The sequence below is a fragment of the Telopea speciosissima genome, chromosome 9 (assembly GCF_018873765.1).
Source record: "Telopea speciosissima isolate NSW1024214 ecotype Mountain lineage chromosome 9, Tspe_v1, whole genome shotgun sequence".
NCBI classification, from domain to species: Eukaryota; Viridiplantae; Streptophyta; class Magnoliopsida; order Proteales; family Proteaceae; genus Telopea; species Telopea speciosissima.
Window position 1 is genome coordinate 12,929,101 of NC_057924.1, and position 20,767 is coordinate 12,949,867.

A 20,767-nucleotide genomic window follows, 5' to 3' on the forward strand; every position below is an offset into this window, starting at 1 on the left:
CGATCAATAGAATAAAAGAGCGAGTGTAATCTGAAACCCACTATTTATTATGTGAGAAGGGTAAAAGAAATCTTTACAAGAGCAGTGCATGCTTCCTTTTCCCTATCACATATTGGTTCCAACCTCCCCCAACCAGGACCAATAATTATTCCTCAAGACCAAAGGGTCCGAGTTGCTTAATAAGATTCGCACATTAAACTGAAAAAGAAGGATATTGATTTTCCAGGTCATTCGATTACTTTTTCTGCCTAACTTGTCTACTGGGTAACTAATGGCATTTCTTACCAGTATCCTAGTGTCCGAGTAGGAAAATTATCTTCTACAATTTCCTGTCCAGTCCAATTCCCTAGTGCTTGTAATAAGAGCGGGTAGATCCCACCCAGACAGAGTGTTCGGGCAAGGATGGAATGGTCATTGCCCCCTTGTTAGGGGCACTAAGAGAACTGGACCGGGCAGGGAATTTGCCGAGGATATAGATCCGTCCGACCACCCACCCACCCACCCTTCCTTTCATGCATCCTTATTTGGCACATCAAATTTGAATTGCCAAAACCCTTTCAAGTAGAGTAAAATTCCAACGTGAACTGCTGCTTCGTTGGTTGGTGGCTGGCCAGTAGAGTGCATGCCAACAGTAGGTCAAGAGATCGACTCTCCTGTCAACTAGACATCTTACTGAATCAAGTTAAGTCCTATTTCTCGAACACAACAATCAAGTCTTAGAGCAATCTATATTCTTCCGGTTTTGGCTTATTGACTCCCAACTCAGATTGATTCTTTAATCCATGGTGACCACTGTACACGCAATATTAATAAAGCTTAGATTCTATAAGATGAGCAGCAAATAGTTCACCTTTCTCGGAGTTCTTTAGATGTTTCAGGGTCCAAGAAGATTTTCCATTCTTTTCTATCATCGAAGTCTCCATCTTGAGAAGCCTCTGAACAGCTTGATAGTTTTGATTCAACCTTTAAGAAAAACTTCTTGTTTTCCAGTCTTATGCTTCTACCAATCACAAAAGCCTCCTTTAGCCTCCTTTCTCCTTAATTGGAAAAGGAAGAGTCTACTCTAAAGGAGCACTTGACAGCAAACAAACCCACTGAGGGGTTGACAACCCTAAAGAAAGAGAAGGGGGGGGGGGGGAGGAGAGACATAAGAATGACAATTACTTTTCCAGGAGATCTTCACTTCAAAGGAAAATGCTGGCTAAATTCAAAAATTAATGGAAAATCAGCTCTTACTGTAATTTTTTTTTTCACAGGGGATTGTACATGGAAGAAAGTGGCATAAATGATAATATCATTTTTAAAAATAAATAAAGAAAGAAAATTTAGCAGTGGCCTCATAGAAAATCGTTCTCAGTGTAAAAACGCTCTTTATCTCTACACACACACAAGAGACCAGTACTCAAACAGCAATAGCAGATACATGACGGAATCCCATATCCTACGTTTTTTGTTTACATGATACCAACACCATTTCGCATGGTTCATCACTGGATTGAATATTACAGATTTTAGGAACTTTATCTGAAGCTTACCCCTGAGATGCTAAGTGAACTGCAGCTCATTATGAACTACTAACTACAAATCTTTGTGCCGTAAAGGTTGCTAGTCATGCTTCAAATGCTTTCTGCAACAAGGGCTACCTGTGTCTCCTGGACAATGATCTCAGTTGGTTCGAGGCATCCTCTCAATGAATCGTGACCAAGTTGTGCCCTTTCGTTGTCCCCAAAGCCAAAAATGAGGCCCCTGCGGGTGATCAAAACAGTATGGTATAGCCCCGTGCTAATTTGAGAAATGTGGTGGGCTTTTAAGCTATCAAGGACTCGGGGCTTCATAACTTTATCAGAGATCCCTCTGTCAGCAAATCCTAAGCTCCCAAAGCCCATCCACCCAAAACCAAAAACAGAGCCATTGTCCACAAGAACAAAGGATTTCCTCTTTCTCGCACAGACCTGCACAAGGTTCAGATCAAAATGTATACCACTGAAATATTAGTATGTCACCATATGTGACTAGACTCACAGTCATGGAAAGAAATTGAAGGACAAAAAAGCGAGAAAAAAAAAAAAGTGTCAAGAATAGGGTCATTGATAGACCAATAAGATAATTACATTAAGTGATACAAAAAAGCAATCAAAAACTCAAAATCAAATCTTGAATTATCAAACTGAATAATACTATAGATACAGTAAGTGGTCAAGATTTGACCTTTCAGCACTAAAGCAGTACTTAATGATAAAAGGGAAAATCTCTCTCACCAAACCCTCTAGCAGAGACAGAGGGGGAGAGACGAAGAACCCAGCTCATGGTTCGATGCAGATCTTCAATTTCCAAGTATAAGAAAATCAAAGGCAAAACTATATATTCTGTTGTGGTTAAAAGGGGAACAGAGAAGGGGAGGGTTTAGGGAGACATGAACTCGAACCTAAAACATTTGGAATGCCTCAAGTATTCATCATTGCGATCTCATGCAAAAGCTTCTAACCTTTCAGCAAATGAGAAAGGGGCTTTGCTCCTTTAGATTTTCTGGTTCTGAACCCTAATTGAAATGAGTCAAATACAATTGAATAGCTATAGGAGACTCTGAGCCTCCGGTGGTGATGATATAATCACATCCACAAGTCCATTGTTACAGCGATTCTGAGTCTCCCCAATTCCTTTGTTACAGGGCACTCCCCTTGGATGATGAAAATTCTCTTCTTCCTCCTCCACTCATAGTTCAAGAACTCCCCAAGATCTCGGTAATATCTCGCAATTTGCAAAAGGCGAGACGAGACTTGATGCAAAATGAAATATTACCCTAACTTGGTCGAGATATAAGCTTACCTTGTAATGTATATATCTCGACCGAGACAGACGAGATCTCTCCAGAACTCGACTATCTCGGTGAACTCAACAGAGAAGTGAGGTAAGAGTGCATTTGACCTGATTTTTGAGGATTTTCGACGGTGGTTTCGACGGAGAACTTGCCGGAGACAGCAATTAGTGACAAACTTACTAGATTTGTGAGAAATCATCTCAAGTTTGAAGAAATTTTGAAGGTAAACCATTTCCCCTCCCCCCCCCCCCAAATATATATATTTTTTTCAAAAACAATTGTTCAAATCTTGGTGAAATCATGTCAATTTAATATATGTTACATAACTTTGGCCGATCTATGATTTGATGGAGTCCGATTTTTTTTATCGCAGAAATTTTTTTTTTTAAATGAAAAAAAATAGGATCAATAGTGATGGTTTGGAAAGTGATTTTTATGTATGTTAGACACTGTTGGATGCTCTACGGCCTTATGGAATCACATACCAACCTAGGGTCTGAGGTGAAACTCCTATTTGGACTTTGTTTTTGCAAAATTTGATAGTGTCATTGTGTTTAAATGGCCTAAAATGGGCTGAGTACCAAATTTCAGACCCAAACTAGGTCTAAAACCCGCTGAAACCAGCCTTCGAGTTCCAAAAAAAAAAAAAAAAAAACCAACTCGCTGAGATCTTCGCCCAACTCGGTTTTTTGGCTGGCCGAAACCAGTACCGAAACCGAGTTCTTGAACCTTGCCTCCACTCCCCATCCACATTCCTCTGTCTTCCTCTCTTCCCTACCCACATTCCTCTGTTCCTCCGTCTTCCCTACCAATTTGAGCTGCTTCTTGTTATGCTTACGCCTCTGGTGGTGGTGATATTATGTTATGCTCTCAAGGGGTTTATTGTGCCGTTGTGAGGGTTTTGTCAACGCAAGAAAATAAAGATCACGGCTTATGGCATTTCTCTGCAACTATCTCCATGCCTCACCGAAATCTGCCCATCAAGCTGGAGAGGTCCCACCCCCTCCCGTAACGAAATGCTAAACCGCCGCCCCCTACCGATCTGACCTTTGTTTTTTGTTTCTAAAATCCTCTGTTACAGTTCTGGCAGCAGCCTACAACTATGAACTCGACAGTGAGCTTATTGCAACTCATGATACTCGGTTTATAATTTAGATTTAATTCACAATTCCAGTGTTCAGTAATCTGTAATTACATTTTGGCTACATTCGTTGGTTTTTCAAACTCGTTGTCGAAGAGGCACCCTGCAATCAAGCTCTTGCAAGCAGAAAAGTAGGTAAAACAAAAGAGGGCAAAGAAGGGGCTGAGGCAGATGAAGAGGGGGTAAAAATGTCAAAAAGGACGTATGTGGTGAGAGAGTACTGTTTTGGATAGTTTTGAAATACCCAAACTCAATTTGGATAGTTTAGTTACATAAAGATTGGGTGGGTAATTTTGTAAACCAAAACCAAATTTTAGCTAATCTAGTAATTTTCCCATGATAGAATCACATAGGAATGGAAAGATAACATAAATCAGAGGAAAGAAAAATATAACACCAGCAAGAAAAACATAATAGAATATAACACCAGCAAGAAAAAATCCACAGAACAGCAACAAAAAGATTGACAAGGTTTTCCCCTACTTATATTCATATACATTATTTTACCTAATTGAATAACGGAATAAAGAACAAGGAACCCAACTAGAAACATTGGACCTGAGTGATCAACATTCAAAAGCCACTACTTTACATACTTCCCAAAGAAATAACTAAAGAACAAAAAAGGAAAAAGAAACCAATTCCAAACATGGAACACGGGTTTTGTGTGAGCAAGAAAAGGATGTTATTCACCTTTCCATACTTGTATATAAATTTCCCAAACTATTGGCACTATTTACCAAACCCACCAAACAAGCCCTATTTGGGGGTGGTGGGTGATGTAGATAAGTCACCTAAAGGGCTTATTTTATTGAAAATAAGCTTTGAGGTAGGTTATGTAGGTGTTGGGCCTTTGATCCCACAGGTTTTCTTTGTAATAGGTCACTTTAATGGACCTAAAATATGGGTAAATATAGAAAACGTGATTTACTTCATTAATTTAGTTAGAGTCATGTTTTGAGTCAGTTTCTTTCATTATTTTAGTTTCCTAATCAGTTCATGTTTCCTTATTAGTTTAAGGATTGAAAGAGGGTGGGCTTTGGTGCAACAGTAAGGTTGCTCCATTGTGACCAAGTGGTCACGGGTTCGACTCTCTGGAAACAGCTTCTCCGCGAAGCGGGGGTAAGGCTGCGTTCATATGACCCTGACCCCACAGTGGCAGGAGCCTCGTGCACTGGCTACACCCTTTATGCCCTTTTCAATGTTTGAGACTATTTTTGAGTCTTCTATATAAGTTTGTAAGGAGCTACAGCCTTGTACACGAATTTGAGAAGAAAAAAAAACATAGCTTTGTGCTTATGCTCTGTGAGAGAGTATGGTGAGAAACCAAAATACGGTAAGAGGCCGTGGGTGAGAGACCTGAGTCTAAGAGAGACTACACTATCTTCTTCTTTCCCTTCTTCGATTTCTCGTTTTTTTTATTTTGTAGTTCTGAAATTTCCTGCAAATCTGAGAATTGATCGAAGTTTCTACTATTGCTGGACCTGAAGTTTGCGATCCTCTTGTATACTGGTTATCACTTGTGACTGGTCTACATTATTTGGTATCAAAGCCATGGAGGGACGGGAGATGGAGTTAACGGTTTCTGAATTCTACTTCCCATTATAGGATGATCGTGCAAGTCTAATTCGGCATCTCTACCAAACTCGTGGACGAGGTTTTTTTCAAGCAAGGGAGAATTGATGCAGATAAATTACCTAAAGGGCTTATTTAGTTGAAAATAAGCTTTGGGTTGGGTGATGTTGGGCCTTTGATCCCACGGGTTTTCTTATGGGCCACTTTAATGGGCCTAAAATATGTGTAGAAAGTATAAAAACGGGATTTACTTCATTAATTTAGTTAGAATCATGTTTTGAGTCAATTTCTTTCATTATTTTAGTTTCTTAGTCACTTTATATTTCCTTTTAGGCCTTTCCAGTGTTTGAGTCTATTTTTTAGTCTTCTATATAAGTTTGTAAGGGGCTACAACCTTGTACACAAATTTGATAAATGAGATTGAGAAAAAATACATTGCTTTGTACTTTGCTCTGTGACAGTATGGTGAGATGCCATTGGTGAGAAACCAAAATATGGTGAGAGGTCGTGGGTAAGAAACCTGATTTTGAGAGAGACTACACTATCTTCTTCTTTACCTTCTTCAATTTCTAGTTTTTTATTTTGTTGTTCTGAAATTTCCTGCAAATCTGAGAACTGATCGAAATATTCACTGTTGCTGGACCTGAAGTTTGCGATCCACCTGTAGACTGGTTATCACTTGTGACTGGTCTACATTAGTGGGGAACCAAAGCTTTTATCAGGGACACAAAGAAAATTCAAAGCAGTGCGGCTCTGTCTCTTGGATGGAAATTCCAATACAGAACCCTGTGGAAGATAGTACTGGCAGTGGCACATGAATTAACTTCTTTATCAGGGTGTGTGTATAAATGAATTAACTTCCTTACATTTTCTTTTCTTCTGTATGCCTTTTATAAAACATGGCTTAGGGGCATCCTCTTCCCTTATTTATACATACTTATCAAAGCATATACTGATTCACTTAAGCAGCCTACACCAAGCAGTTTAAGATCAGACCCTTTTTTTTTTTAGGGGGGGGGGGGGGGGGAGGGAAATGGACCTGGCAAAGGACATTTATGCCCAGACACAGAGTGATTATTGACTCAGTGATCTGAAATGGCAGATTGCATGATAATTATTAGAAAGACATCTATTTTTCTCAACTGAAAAACATAGTACACAGCAATTTAGTCATTTTCCCAAATTTATATAAGTCAAAGTTTATGCAGAGAAAGATCTCTGAATAAGGAAGACATGAAGCCTAACCTGTATAGCAAGGTAGTCCTTGAGATTACTCAACAGTTCTGGAGTTGTCTTGTCAATCTCATCTCCATGACCCAATGCACCACAATAACCTTTGCCCCATGTGTATACCTGCAAACTCCATTTTTAAGCAAATACCCTGACAATTACTACAAGAAACATGAATACACTAATAGCATTTTTATTCAATAAAAGTACCCAGTTTCCTAAGAGTAAAGAGACTAACAAGGCCACTGGAATCAAGTGCCACCACATGTTCATCCCCGGCAGAGACACGGACTACATGAATACCCTTCCTCTTGAATGATTGGATTGCACGTGGTTGGAGCTCATTACGTTGTTCTCCATGACCAAGACAGAAATTAGAGCCAGCCCCGAATGAGTAGACGGTTCCATCACTAGTAACAGCTAGAGTGTAACTTGGACCAGCAGCTATCTGAATTACACAACCGATGCCCTCAAGCAACTCAACAATTTTGGGTGTGGGCCTATCTAGAGTGTCACCATGACCAAGCTGGCCATGGATGTTGATCCCACAAGTATATACATGGCCTTTCCTGGTGAGAAACACAGTAAAACTAAGTCCTGTGGCGACCTAAGAATGGGAAACAAGCAAGCAAAACAAATTCAGTTTTAGTGACAAAGAAAATAAATAAAACAACTATCAAGGTTTAGGTGAAACAAGTGCTCAAACAACACTAAGAATAACTAGGAAAAACTGTGCTAGAATAGATGTCTAAAGATCATCTAAAAAAATGATTCCTATGTTCATAATGCAAAGTATGAACACCACAGTAAAATGAAATATTTGCAAATAGAACACGGGAAAAAAAATGAAATAATTCTGAAACTAAAACAATTCTCAAAGAGTAGGGTATTTTGATGTTAAGGTCTAGCATTCATGTATCAAGTTGTCTATATCAAACACCATTACACCAATCCATCATGTATCCATTTGTATCAAGTTGGCACGTTGTTATAAATTGAGCGTTGAGTTGCCAATTTGAAGACAAGACAGGATGTCTTCATGCAAGTTCAGATTAGTCCAATCAACTGCTACCACCCCAAATACTAAAATAAAATTGATATTAGCACTTTTTTTTGGAGTAATAAATGAACCGATGCAAGGGTGGACCTTGGTGCAACGGTAAGGTTGCTCCATTGTGACCAAGTGGACACAGGTTTGTCTCTCTGGAAACAGCCTCTCCGCAAAGCGGGGGTAAGGTTGCGTACACTATGACCCTCCCCAGGCCCCGCAGTGGCGGGAGCCTCGTGCACTGGGTACGCCCTTTTTTTAATAAATGAATGGATGTATCCAATTTCAAGCCATCTTTAGAATTCTCATTAACATAACATGAATAAACCTTTGCATTTACAACACAATGGTGATCATGTGTGCTCTACCTGCTTGCATGGAACTCCTTTCATTGCTTCAACAAGCCTGGGCCTAAAGATGGAACATCCGGCTTCTCCATGACCACAACAAAATGATGAATTGTCTCCACATGTGAAGACCTGTATCAATAAAGAATCAAGACATAATAAAACATCAAACAATTTGGACCACAACATAAAATGGATACTAGGTTCCAACTTGACCCCACCCCATGTGTCTGAGAGTGTCATTAGACAAAAGCAATCTAGAACTTCCCTCATAGGCCAAAAAGGCAACATCATGGTGCTTCCCAATGTATAGGATATGCTGAACATTTAGTTTTGGGAAAATATAACCATCACTATCAATAGCTATGTTCATAATGACCTCATGCTTCATGACCTGCCACATAAAAGTACGTGAGAGGGTCCATGTGATAGAAGACCTAGCACATGCCTCACACCGATCAAGTTCTAGCCTAAAAAATTAGGGTTAATGCCATAAAAGTGAGTTCAAAGTCGCATCAAATCACAAAAATGCCATTAGATTCCATTATAGTAAAATGGACTTTTTTTAAATAATTTTATGACGACGTTGAACACACTTTTAAGGCACGTTCTCTGCCAGTTTTAGCCTGGAACTTGACCGGTAGAACAGGTACGAGATCTTCTATCACTTGGACCTACCAATGTAATGCACATGGCAGGTCATAAAATATAAAGTCATCTCTAAATGTCACAGGGCATAGTGACAATTATAAGCACCCATCCGTTTGAGCAAGAAAATGATCATCCAAGAGACTTTAAAGACACTGTAAAATGTCAAGCCACAATCGAAAGGGGTTAAAAAAATTGCATGTTATGCAGACAGCATTCTTTAAAAATTACAATACAGAATCAGAGACTAGCACTAAGGGTTTTATGGAGAGGCAGTTTGGGAACACGATTGAACACATTACTGGCACTCTGGCTATGCCTGGAATGCATTCCTCTTCTTAGAATTTTCGAATGTACAGGGCACTCTGCTGTGGCAGAAACAATTTGATAAAATATTTTTTTTAAACAAAAAAGTAATTACATGAAACCGTAAGGTTCTCTCGAATAGTCCACCCATCCAAACAAGACCGATAATCCCATACACTAAAAAGTGCATGACACCTGGGACCTGCTTCACATAAACTAAAAAAAACTGTCCATTTTGTTCTAACCATACTGCAGTAACTGCACAAATGGGTGAACTATGGAATTTTTAACAAAAAATAGTTGCCTAAAAGCTACCATATCCAGAAGCTTATAATCAGCAAGAAGGTCGAGCCATTTCCCATAATCCAAGAAAGTGATACTGTTTTAGTAGCTACAAACCTCTCCAGACTGCATAACAAAAGCTGCATGATTGTGGGAGGCTGATACATGGATTACTTGCGACGAAGATGGGAAAGTGATCCTGCTAAATGCCACACATTGTGTTGTATCAGGACCTTGACCAAGAACTCCACATAGATTGGACCCACAACAGTATACTGATGAGTCACTGACCAACAGTGTGTGGTATCGTCCTGTGGTAATCTGCATCTGCAGGGATCAAAACAAGCCTTTTATTTAGCTTCCAAGCAGTAATAAAAGTCCCAAACATGAGCATTAGTGGGACAAGAAAATGAAGAACAATAACTGAAATAGTGTTGCCAATGCTATTTTTCCATTGACTTATCGTAATATATATTTTTGTAATATTTTGAGAAAAGAAAATAAAAATGGTTTACATATTCAGGAAAATAAAATTTTACTTAAAAGAAAATCTGATAGTTCAGAAGTATCACTCTTGAGACCCTCGAATCTAATATCACATATTTACTTTTAGGGAGAGGGTTCTCTGAACAAGCATAGGGGAGCGCACCAATGAGATGCGACAAAAGAATATCGTAAATTGGAGGGCAGTGAAGTCATTTCACCTGAGGAGAGAGATAGACACAGAGCTGCTAGTGTACCCTGCCCTGCTGGCATAGAGAACCTTTTCCCTTACTTTTATTTCAAACAGATACCGTAAAGGTCTTACTTTTTCTGTAGTTTAAAGTGATTATAATGCCTGCATCTATATGAACTGTGGGAAATATTCAACAATATGACACCACAAAGTAATACCATAAAAAATGATGAGATAATTTCTTTTTTATTTTATTAGTATCATTTTTTATTTGGGTGAAGATGAGATAAGCTCATTGTTAAAGAGGTGGGCTGTTTTTTTTTTTTTTTTTCAGTTCACTATTTTCGTAATAAGCATTGATATTGCATTTAGATCTGATTTAAGGTTAAAATTCTGATTTAAAATCTTCGAAGTTAGCACCTACAGGCTATAGTGTTATCAATCTAACATGATGAATAAATTCCATGAGAAATAAACCAATGCTAAGTAAAAAAAATAAATTGTTGTCAAAATCCCCTAACACCTCAAGAACGAGAAAATATCTAACAATAGTAACAATATCAAAGAACTAGTACATTGCCTGCTGCAGTTTCCACCATGTCGGAAGACTGTCCCACGGACTGCAAGAACCTCAGCACACGCTTCCAATTCCCACCGCAGCGATGAAAAAGTTCTTTCCGAGCATTTGAAGGTAGATAACCAAATATGGGATCGGAGCTACATAGCTGGAAAGCAGCAAACTCAACAAAAGATCCGAACTCAAGGGGGGAAATACCATGACTCTCTCTAAAAATCCGACAAGTCTGCTCCAAACAGGCAAGATCAACCGCGCTCAACCGACCCGAAGTCAAAATCTCCAAAATCAAATGAATGGGAAATTCTTCAAGAGAAACTGACTGATCCAGATCTGCCATTCGTGTACTGAACTTTCCGCTCTTTCAACAACAATCAGAAACCTAGCCTCCAGTTCACTTGAAATATGCAAACTTTACAGGGTAGGAACAAACATGTATCGATAAAGAGATACGAAAGACACCTCAAGTGATACTAAACTTCCAATATCAAATTTTGAGGCGAAATCTTAGGCAGTTGAAACAGCATATAAAAAAAACACCGGATGGAAGAAATATACAGGAAATTGAATACAAAAAGGGAGGTTTTGAAGAAAAAATCGTAGATCGAAACAGATATGCGAAATAAAACATCAGAAGGAAGGAATCACGCCTTACAGAGGATCGAAATTTTACTGACTAAAAACGATTTCAACAAAATTGGTCCAAAAGGAGAGAAACAATGGAAGTACTGCACAGACGGAGAAATTTATTGGATTAAAAAAGGAAATGATCAAATATCAATAGAAACTTGCAGAGAGAATATCAGAATCCAATAACGTGAACAAAAGAGAATAAATTTTGATAGCGAAATTCAGAGGAAAACCATACATATATGCGGAGAAAAGCATCGAAGGTGGGATCTGCCCAGAGATCGATAGATAGAAAAGAAGAAAGAGAATTGTTTTGCAGCTTTTCGGCACCGATCTCGTCTTTTCCACCGTAAAAGAAGAAAAAAGAATCAATAAAAGAGGAATAAATGAGTAAAGATGGAGAGAGACACGGAGACACGCACTTTGCTGAGAAATCTTCCACTCACAGACAAGTGAGAAGTTTGCAAATTCGAACAGAGAACCGATAACTCAGTTACGAAGAAGACATCTCTCTCTCTCTCTCTCTATCTCTCTCTCTCTCTCTCTGCGGCACAGTGAGTCGGCGAGGAGAATAGGGCGGGGCCGCGGGAAGAAGGGGATCGCCGTTTTCCACCCTGGAGAACGATTGCATCACAAGTGGGACCCAATAGGCTACGTTCCTTGCAAAAGATGATGCCACGTAGCTTGGTAGCAGTGATTGGCGTTATTAGTTTATTAATTTCCTTCGTTGAGGGGAAAGGTTGGTGAGAAATAGCGTCGAAATGCAGAGATGAACTAGTGTTCATTATACTGCCACGTGTATTCTGTAGATCCGTCAGGCCCTGTTTGATTGACGGAAAAATTGAGAAAAGGAAAACAAAAAAAGACTGGGTGGTAGCAGCGCTACGGGTATTTTCGTTAAACGCAACGCAACGGCTTAAATCGAGACCTTTTAAATCAATCTTAATCGTTCATTATTTTATTTAAGAAAAATTACATACTCTTTCCCTGTATTTTGGCCTAATTACACTTTCCTCCCCTGCATTTTCCTTGAGGACATACCTTCCTAGAATTACAATGATACTCTTTTGCAAAAGAGAAGAATTGGGGCGGTGGTGTTCGTCGCTTTTGCAAAAGAGAAGGAGAGGGGCGACGTTGCAGGGGCTTTCAACGTGCGAGAGGAAGATGAAGAAGAAAATAAATGAGAACCATGGAAGAAGAACATGATCGAAACTTGTCGAAACCATCGAGTTAACTCGGTTTCGAAGGTTTTCGAGACAAGTTGAACGATGATTTTAAAAAATCCAAAGTTTCAATCATAATTAGATGGTTTCGACCAGTTTCGATCGAGATATTGGTAATTTCACAAGTTTAAACACTTATGTCCATCGAAACTTGGGGAAATCTGACTTGAAACCAGTATAAATACTTAAGTATGCCAGTAACCAGGATAGACACTTATTTATGGTTAATATCATTTAAGTAAATGTTTTGTATCTGTATTTCATTTACTTAGGATATTATTCATAAATAATCAAATATCCCCCTATTTGAATTCAAAAAAAATAGTTAAAAAATAAAATAAAAAATAAAAAAAGTCAACTCCTTAGTTCAAGAACAAAAATTGGATTTTCGACAGTAGGTGCAATTTTTAACTTTCAAATGCTGGGAATTTTTCTCAAATCTAAAAATTTCATAAATCTTAATATGATATAACATTGCTAAAACCCAAAAGTGCGATAAAATATTCATTTGTTTCATTCAGAGCAATTTTGACAACATTTGCGCACACCAAATTAAGTTTGATCCTTACATAACTCCTTTAATATAAATCAGATTTAAACAATCTTGGGCTTGTTGGAAAGCTGTCAAAACAAAGTTTTCTAACAAATCCATGATTGTTTTAAATCTGATTTATATTGAATGTGTTATGTTCTGGTTAAACCTTATTCGATACCATGTCCAAGAACAATATACAGTATCAAACTTGGATCAAAACCACAAGTATTATTTTTAGTGTTCTTTATGTGAAACTAATGCATGAATTGGATTTAAAATATCAAAAATAGGCAGCACAACAAGAATTAGGACAAAAAAACAACTTATGGGCCTTGAAATCAATGTTTGAGTTAGTTTGGAGAAAATTCCAAGTTTCGATCGAGATATGGTCGAAACCGAGACAAACTTGATTTCTGACTGGTCAAAACCTTGTTGAAACCCGAGTTTTAGAACCTTGGTTCTAACTAACTAATAATAAGTGATAATTAGAGAGCAACCTAACCATGTCATGTGGAAAGATGATTTGACAATCTGACTATGGACATCTAGAAAATGATCTAGATTGACAACATTTCAATTTGAGACTCAAATATTAGGAAATGGATTTCCTCTAGCCGTGGCGGGAGTTGGAGGGTTCAACCCTGCTAAACGACAGCAAAAACAAGGGGGGCTGATCATTTCACAGGTGGGTCCCATGGAGGAGAGCCAGATCCATCCCATGGAGGATGTCTGAGGTGCCTAGGGATGCTCAGATGACGGGTTTTGGAGGACAAGAACTGCAATGGAATTGCACCAAACCCTTCAAGCCGCCCATCTTTTTCTTCATGTTTCAACAACAACATTCGATGAGATTCTGAACTTTAATGGAGCAGGTATGAGATGTATTTGAATAAAACTATACAGTGGAGCAGTTCTTGGATTACAAGTTTAAATGAAATCCTAGTAGTTCTTGGACATTGCTAAGAACTAAAGCAATGTCTAAGAAAATTTATTAGGATTAAATCCTACAACTACAATTCTTAGACATTGCTAATTAGGTTAAGATTTGACCAGACACAGTCCTTGTAGATCAAACAAAAGTGAAGACCCAATAAGGTATGAGACAAGTGAAAACCTTTGATTGATGGTACTAGTTAACACCCAAGCACATCAGAAGTAGAAGATGATTTTGTTGAGAAGGTGGGAGGAGATTGAGTCACAGTTGGATTGTTCTTGCTCTCAGAGACTTGGGAGAAGAAAAAGTCGGTTAATATTCCTATCTCACGTATTCCAAACAAGAAAGCGAAAAATCAGTAGGGTTATGAAAAAAAAAGGGAGCATTTGGGTATTTTAAAGTAAAAGGGAAGAAAGAGAGATTGGAAATTTACTCTTTTTTTATTTGAGATATCATAAAAGGAATTTCAAGTAGAGGAGTTTGAGTAAATATAAGATAAGTATGGGAATGATAGAAATTTTCCCTAGAAAATTCTTAATATGTGAGATGTGACTTAGATGTTGTATTTTGCTGAAATTTTGAGAATATGTAGAGCGTAATTCCACAAAGTCCCGGGGGGAGATTAGAATTTGATGATAAAAGTAAGAAGGAGCTTTAGATTTTGAAGCTATTCCTTTCCCAAGCTTCTATTGGAGTGATTCTATGTTTACCAAAAAAAAAAAAAAAAAAAAATTGGAGTGATTCTATTATTTTTAATTTTTGGGAGATTAACCATGTTTGGATGCCAAAAAAAAAAAAATTATCATACAATTATAAAACAATCATCAAGATTTTTGTCCACATACTCATATTATGTTTTTTCTTTTCTTGGCATCCAAACATTGCACTAGATCATATTGATCAAAGAGGGAAAAAATAATCTCTGATCGTTTTGATAAATTCCACAAAACCAAAACCTCAAAGAAAGAGGATGCCCTGAGACCAACTTCCCTAACCCTGAGACGACCCCCTATCTGGAGAGAGACGATAGCAGGTACCATCCTCCCCACCGCCCCCATTCTTTCTCTCCTCTCCCCCCCCCCTCTTTCTCACCGAATATGCCTCCGTCCCTGTCTCTGCCTATCTCTCCCTTTATCTCTTTCTCTTCCTGCTATTTGGGTTTCCAGAGTCGGAATGCAGGATCTCTGCAACTCCCCACTCCAACCTATTACGACCCTCCTCCCACACATAAAGAAGACTGTGTAACCCCCACCCCACTTCTTTTCCTTGCTCGATTGTGCTCCCTCCACCACTTCTATATGCTTAATTTTAATTCAACGGCTAGTTTTTGTCTTTTAGATGGTTCTGAGAGAGGATTGACTAGAGTTCTCTCTGTGTTCTCCATCGTTGCCATCAATAAGCAGTGAAAGCTTAATACATAAATTTCTGCAATGAGAAGCGATAGCTCAATACATGAATTTCAGCAATGATAAGTGAGTCCGAAATCAATTGTTGCAGGTTCTTTTTATTTTCCAGTTTTGATTATGGGTTTGTGTGGAAAGGATGTTTTACGATTTGGGTTGGAGATTTGGAGTGATCGTTATTAGAGAAGGGTTCTATTTATTTCTGCAACTTCTTTTTTATGGGGAACAAATATACGGTTCTGGACTTCTGATTCAATTCATGGTTGATGGGTTTTTTTACATTCTGCCCTCAACATTTTCCTTTGCACTTGCCATATATACAAAGTATAGGCTTTTGAGTTTTTTTGTGTAATGCTTTGGATGAATTCTGTTCCTTTCTCCTCTCATCTTGATATACCCCTGTTTTCTATCTTTAGTAATTTCTAATCCGAACTCTAGATGCGGTCTTATGGGCTTGTTCACTATCTTCCCAGAAATTTCTTATGTCTTATTTGCGCCAAGGCTCTTCCACTAAAATGGAGCATTTCATCTAGCTTGGAACCTAAAATAATCCAATTACTTTTTGTTTTTCTTTCACTTTGGATGGTACTTCCGGTTGAATTTTTGTCCACATGTGATGTTTTATACCTTTTTACGCTTAGCACTTTGTGACTTCTGATCCAAATTTATGATTTCTCCTTTCCTTAGAGCTCTACAATTTCTCACCCGAGGTGGAAGCTAATGTGGTACAAGGGTGTTCGACCCATCTCCTCAAAGTGTTTTCAAAGATATTCTTCCTTTCCTTATCTTCAAGTTTTAGCTTGTTCTGTTCTGTTTAAACTCCAAAATTACCAAATAATGGAACTACTTGTACTATGTATTTAGGTAGGTCTTTCATTCGAGCTCCCACAAAGATGTCTTCTGCTGTTGCCTTTCCCTTTGCCCTTGTCAATCCCTATGGTGTCCATGGAAATGTTACTCTGAAGGACATAAATCAGTGGATTCGAACTCCACCCCCTTCAAAGTCAAAGCAAAAAAGGATGATCATAACTCTGCTTCTTATCCCACTTTGGCTTTTGCTTGGAAGCCTGTGGTTTTTAAAACCAAAGTCTGAGTATATAAGTTTATCTTGCTTTTCTTTGTCTTGGTGAGATTGCATACTCATTCAGTGGGAATTCTGCACCTTTGCATTGGTTAAAGTGAGATTTCCTTGGAATGAATGGCTTGAATTGAGTTCTCTAAAATAGCCTGAACTATGGTATCGCTTGCCTCAAATAGTGCTAGGTAATAACTGCTTGCTTCTTGTTTGTGTAGAATAATGGAGGGGAAGTCCAAGGAAACCGAGCATGTGGAGGATGAAGAAGAATATGTTTTGCTTGATCTTGATGATGTGGCTTCCCAAGTTGACATCCCACCAAATGCGCCATATGTTCTCTCAGTGTGTTAATTTCTTTTGAAATATACCTAGTTCTGTAAAATATAATAGACTATAATTGTGATTTTGCAATTGTCTGGAATCTGAGGTCATTATTTATTTGTATCTTGAACACATCTTCTTGATTTCTTAAAAAATAATTGTTGTTCTTAGTATGATGGCTTACACTTGGTTTTGGTGGAAACATTAATTGTTGGTTATTTACTTAGTGTTTGCCATCATAATCCAACCATACTTGCAATCAATTCTAAATATATTCTAATTTTTTATATGCAACATTTAGCTTGTGTAGTTGGGGGGAGGGGGGGGGGAGAAGGAGTGAGAAAAGCATATCTTGGAAAATATGATATATTCAGTGATTCAGGTACATGTATCAAAGTGTCATTTATTTCTGTATTGTGTGTAAAATCTTCATAGTCTCGATTTATATGAAGGGTAAAACAGCGACCATTTAAAGTCTCCCTCAAATCATCCTTTAGTTGAAATCTTATCAGAGCTCATATCAAATCTTGGATAATGTTGTTTCATATAATTGTCCTACCATTCTATATATCTATTCTATTGTTTGTTGGATTTAATGTGCATTTCGTTCATGTAGGGCTTGGACACACTGAATCCGGTGCTGATTATAGGTGACAAACTGAAGCTGGTGAGTTTATGGTGTGCATAATGTGTGTTCACTTTTAAGATTTGGTCCATAGTCTTTAGTCCTTTTGCTTTTGGCTACAGCTTTTCTGGATGGAAAGTCCCAAAGAGTTTGGCCAGGCCTGGTAATTGGAAAACTGAGGTGGTAGCCAAATATTATGACAGTAGTTTGCCATCTCAATGTATCTTATATGCAAGTTTCAGCCCAATAGGTCTTTCCATGTGGCAAAACTATGGCTTCATTTCTTGATAGTTGTTTTGTAGAATTGAATCCTTTCCCAGGATCATTTGCTTTGCTTTGTGTGAATTCCTTGTGTGGTCTAGTTTTGCTCTTTTCCTCCTTGCCTCATTTGTTGCCTTGATGAGCCCCAAAGTGGGGCCCTAAAAAAAGTTTATGTTTGAAAGTTTAAGTTTGTTTCTTCACTTGACTTATTTGAGAACTCCTTCCTTTTTTCTTTTCTTTTCTTTTTTAAATTGCTCATGCACAAACAAATGGAAAAATAAAGAAGAAAGAAAGTTTAAGTATTTGCCTCATTAGGATGTTCAATTCTTTCTTGAGAGCCCTTCTATCCATGTTATAAACTCATACCTATTTGATATGATCATTACATGCATTCATTTAGTAATGAGATTTTTAAACCCTATATCAAGATTTCGGAAGATGGAGTGCATGAAAACTTGCATGGAAGAAAGTTTCTGGTGACTTGATACTTGATTTATTTTTCTTATTACAACTTGATGCCATCGCTAACTCATAAACCAACTAATAAACAAAAAGCCCATTGATTTATTCTTGATTTTGTGACAGATAGGAGAATATGAAGAAACAATTGGCACATGCTATGTTTTCTCGGAAACTGGTTGGTAAACATTCCCTTCCAATCTATGAAGTACTTGCATGTTTAAAAGAAATGCAGTTCTTGGATAGCTTGGAAATTTTATTGTTTGCTTAATATCTGAAAATGATCCTGCTTAAAGTTGATAGATCTCAAACTCATCAATTTAAATTTTTTGTCTCATCCCCGTCCCCTCTCTTTTTTCTTATATTTTGTTGCATGTAAATTTGATGGTATGATACACAAGTGAACTTCTCATGGCAGATGCTGCTCCTGTGGTTCATGAGGAGACGGGAGCATCTGAAGCAAACCTTTTCATGGGAAAATGCATTGAAGATTCAAATCAAGCTCCAACTAAAGAAGTCAAGCCAGTTGCAAGTCTTCAAAAGATTATCAAGTTTAGATTGTCACCTGAAGTTGACACTTCAGCATCAGCAGTCGAATCGACAGATTTCAATTTGTAAATTCATGTGGCATCTCATGTCAAATGTCTTTTCAGTTCATGTAAACAGATACAATCATATGCTAACAGCTTTCTAAAACATTGTGTGCCTTGGTCTGAGGTGGTTTCCCGTTTTATCAAATTGTTGTCTTAAGTGTAAATGGTAGCTAACACCTTTTTTTTTTAGGGGTGGGGGATTAATATACAGACCCTCCCCCCTCTACAACCATTCTATGTGAGGCAAGATAAGGACTCATGAAGTGGTTTTTTCATGGCCCAAAGGGAACTGTATTGCTCTGAGAAGTCCTTGCTTGATTCCCCTGCTTTCGGCTTCTTATGCAGTTCTTGTATACCCACAATCCATGATAGCTGAAGTAACAATACTATGGCTAACAATGACAGAAGCACACCCAGCCTCCTATAATTTGGGTATTGAAGCTGCCATCGGTTATGATGATTGGATGATTAAACTTAGGAAACATTGAGTTTTGTAAAACTGATGGAACTGAGATGGGTGCATCTATGTCCTGGTCACAAGATACTCTTGATTGGTTATTGTAAACATTGAGCTCCATTGTCCTCTAGAGATGTTATGAATGGATTCTGCTTGGGTTCAGCTTTTCATTATAAAATATTCTTCTATTTTGAGCACGCCATATGCAATAAGTGGTTATGGATGCAACAGTTAGAAGAAAGTCTCTACAATTAGCATTCAATGCTCTGTTCTAGATCAAGACATCCTGCTGCCCAAATCCTTTCTGAGAAATTAGAGGAAATGAAAAGGTGCTGATCAATCTTGGCTTTATTGTGACAGAATGCACAGACCATCCAAACTGAAATATTTAAACAATCCGTCCTTTGTAGAAAGAGCCCAATTTAACACTTTAAAAGGAATAGTTTAAATGATTCCACAGTTCTTGCCACAGCTTAGATGACTGATCCCTGTCCCCATAAAAGTCTTTATCCCTTGAGAGATGGAGAGCTGCAACTTTCGATGAAAAAACCCATCTTAGAAAGCGGTGTAAACCATTGATCATGGCAAGGTGTTCTGCTGAGAGGGATTTTTATGATTTTCTGCACTGTTAAATGGAATAAGAGAATTTAGAAATCCTAAATTCTCTGTCAACGATTAACTCTCCTATCTTGGAAAAAAAAAAGGGGGGGGGGGGGGTTGGTTCAGCCCTGTCCTGGTAGGCAATCTAAACCTTTCAAGATATGGAATCCAAGGGTCTGTCCATACTCCATATGTTAACTCTGTTCCCATTTCCACCCTGAGACAGATCATATGTTGAAGGTCTTTTTCAATCAAAGAAAAGATATTCCATATCATCTGCGAAATTGTAATTCTTGAAATATCTGGCTTTCAACACTTGAGCCAATAGTTTTGACGGGTTGTTAACCAATCTCCATCCCAACTTGAGTAATAGAGCTTTATTGTGAATCTGGCTCTGTCGGAATCGTAGTCTTTCTAAACTTTTAGGTTTGCAGATTGAGAACCATGACTTAAGGTGAACCTTTTTCTTCTGATACTGGCTTGTAAAGTATCTAGTTGTTTGCAAATCTTCTGAGGGAAAGCAAAGCTGGACATTTGCTAAGTAGGTATGAACCCTCGTACAGTAGTACTGACTTAACAAGTACTGTCCTACCTGCTTGTGAGAGCCATCAAATTTCGTCCCCGTCCTTGCAACAATGGTATTGATGGCCTCAAATTTTGATCTAGGGATGAAAAGATCAGTCCCTAGATATTTTGAGTTTACTCAGGTTTCCCATTTGTAAAATATAACAAAATTTCCTCCTCAGTTGATCCAGGACATTTCTTCTGGAATGAATCCCGCTCATTGCCAGGTTGACCTGTGAGGTCTTGAAACAGATGCAAATTGATTTAATAGTGATAACATCCTCTTCTTTTGTTCGACAAAACACTAGGTATTGGCGGCTAAGAAAACATAGTATACTTATGGAGCTGTTCTTGCATTCTTGATTCCCTTGAACATATTTAAATCCCTATATACCTGAAGAAGTCTGGAGAGGCATTCCGTGGCAGTGATGAAGATGAAGGG

General features: G+C 38.1%; 2 protein-coding genes across 2 annotated transcripts; one reads left to right on the forward strand and one right to left on the reverse strand.

The window, feature by feature from the left end:
• Positions 1–1,430: 1,430 nt before the first annotated feature.
• On the reverse strand, positions 1,431–11,308 carry LOC122640827 (ultraviolet-B receptor UVR8). The gene is made up of 6 exons (XM_043834075.1): positions 10,647–11,308; positions 9,513–9,722; positions 8,181–8,291; positions 7,003–7,371; positions 6,780–6,887; positions 1,431–1,952 (listed from the first exon to the last, which is right to left on the reverse strand). Exons 1-6 carry the CDS (start codon positions 10,983–10,985, stop codon positions 1,617–1,619), a joined length of 1,473 nt encoding a protein of 490 aa, XP_043690010.1. The 5' UTR covers positions 10,986–11,308; the 3' UTR covers positions 1,431–1,616.
• Positions 11,309–16,541: 5,233 nt separating this feature from the next.
• Positions 16,542–18,865, forward strand: LOC122639294 (general transcription factor 3C polypeptide 6-like). The gene is made up of 4 exons (XM_043832117.1): positions 16,542–16,787; positions 17,383–17,433; positions 18,238–18,289; positions 18,530–18,865. The coding sequence occupies exons 1-4, from the start codon at positions 16,668–16,670 to the stop codon at positions 18,727–18,729; spliced, it is 423 nt and encodes a 140-aa protein (XP_043688052.1). The 5' UTR covers positions 16,542–16,667; the 3' UTR covers positions 18,730–18,865.
• The last annotated feature ends 1,902 nt before the right edge of the window (positions 18,866–20,767 follow it).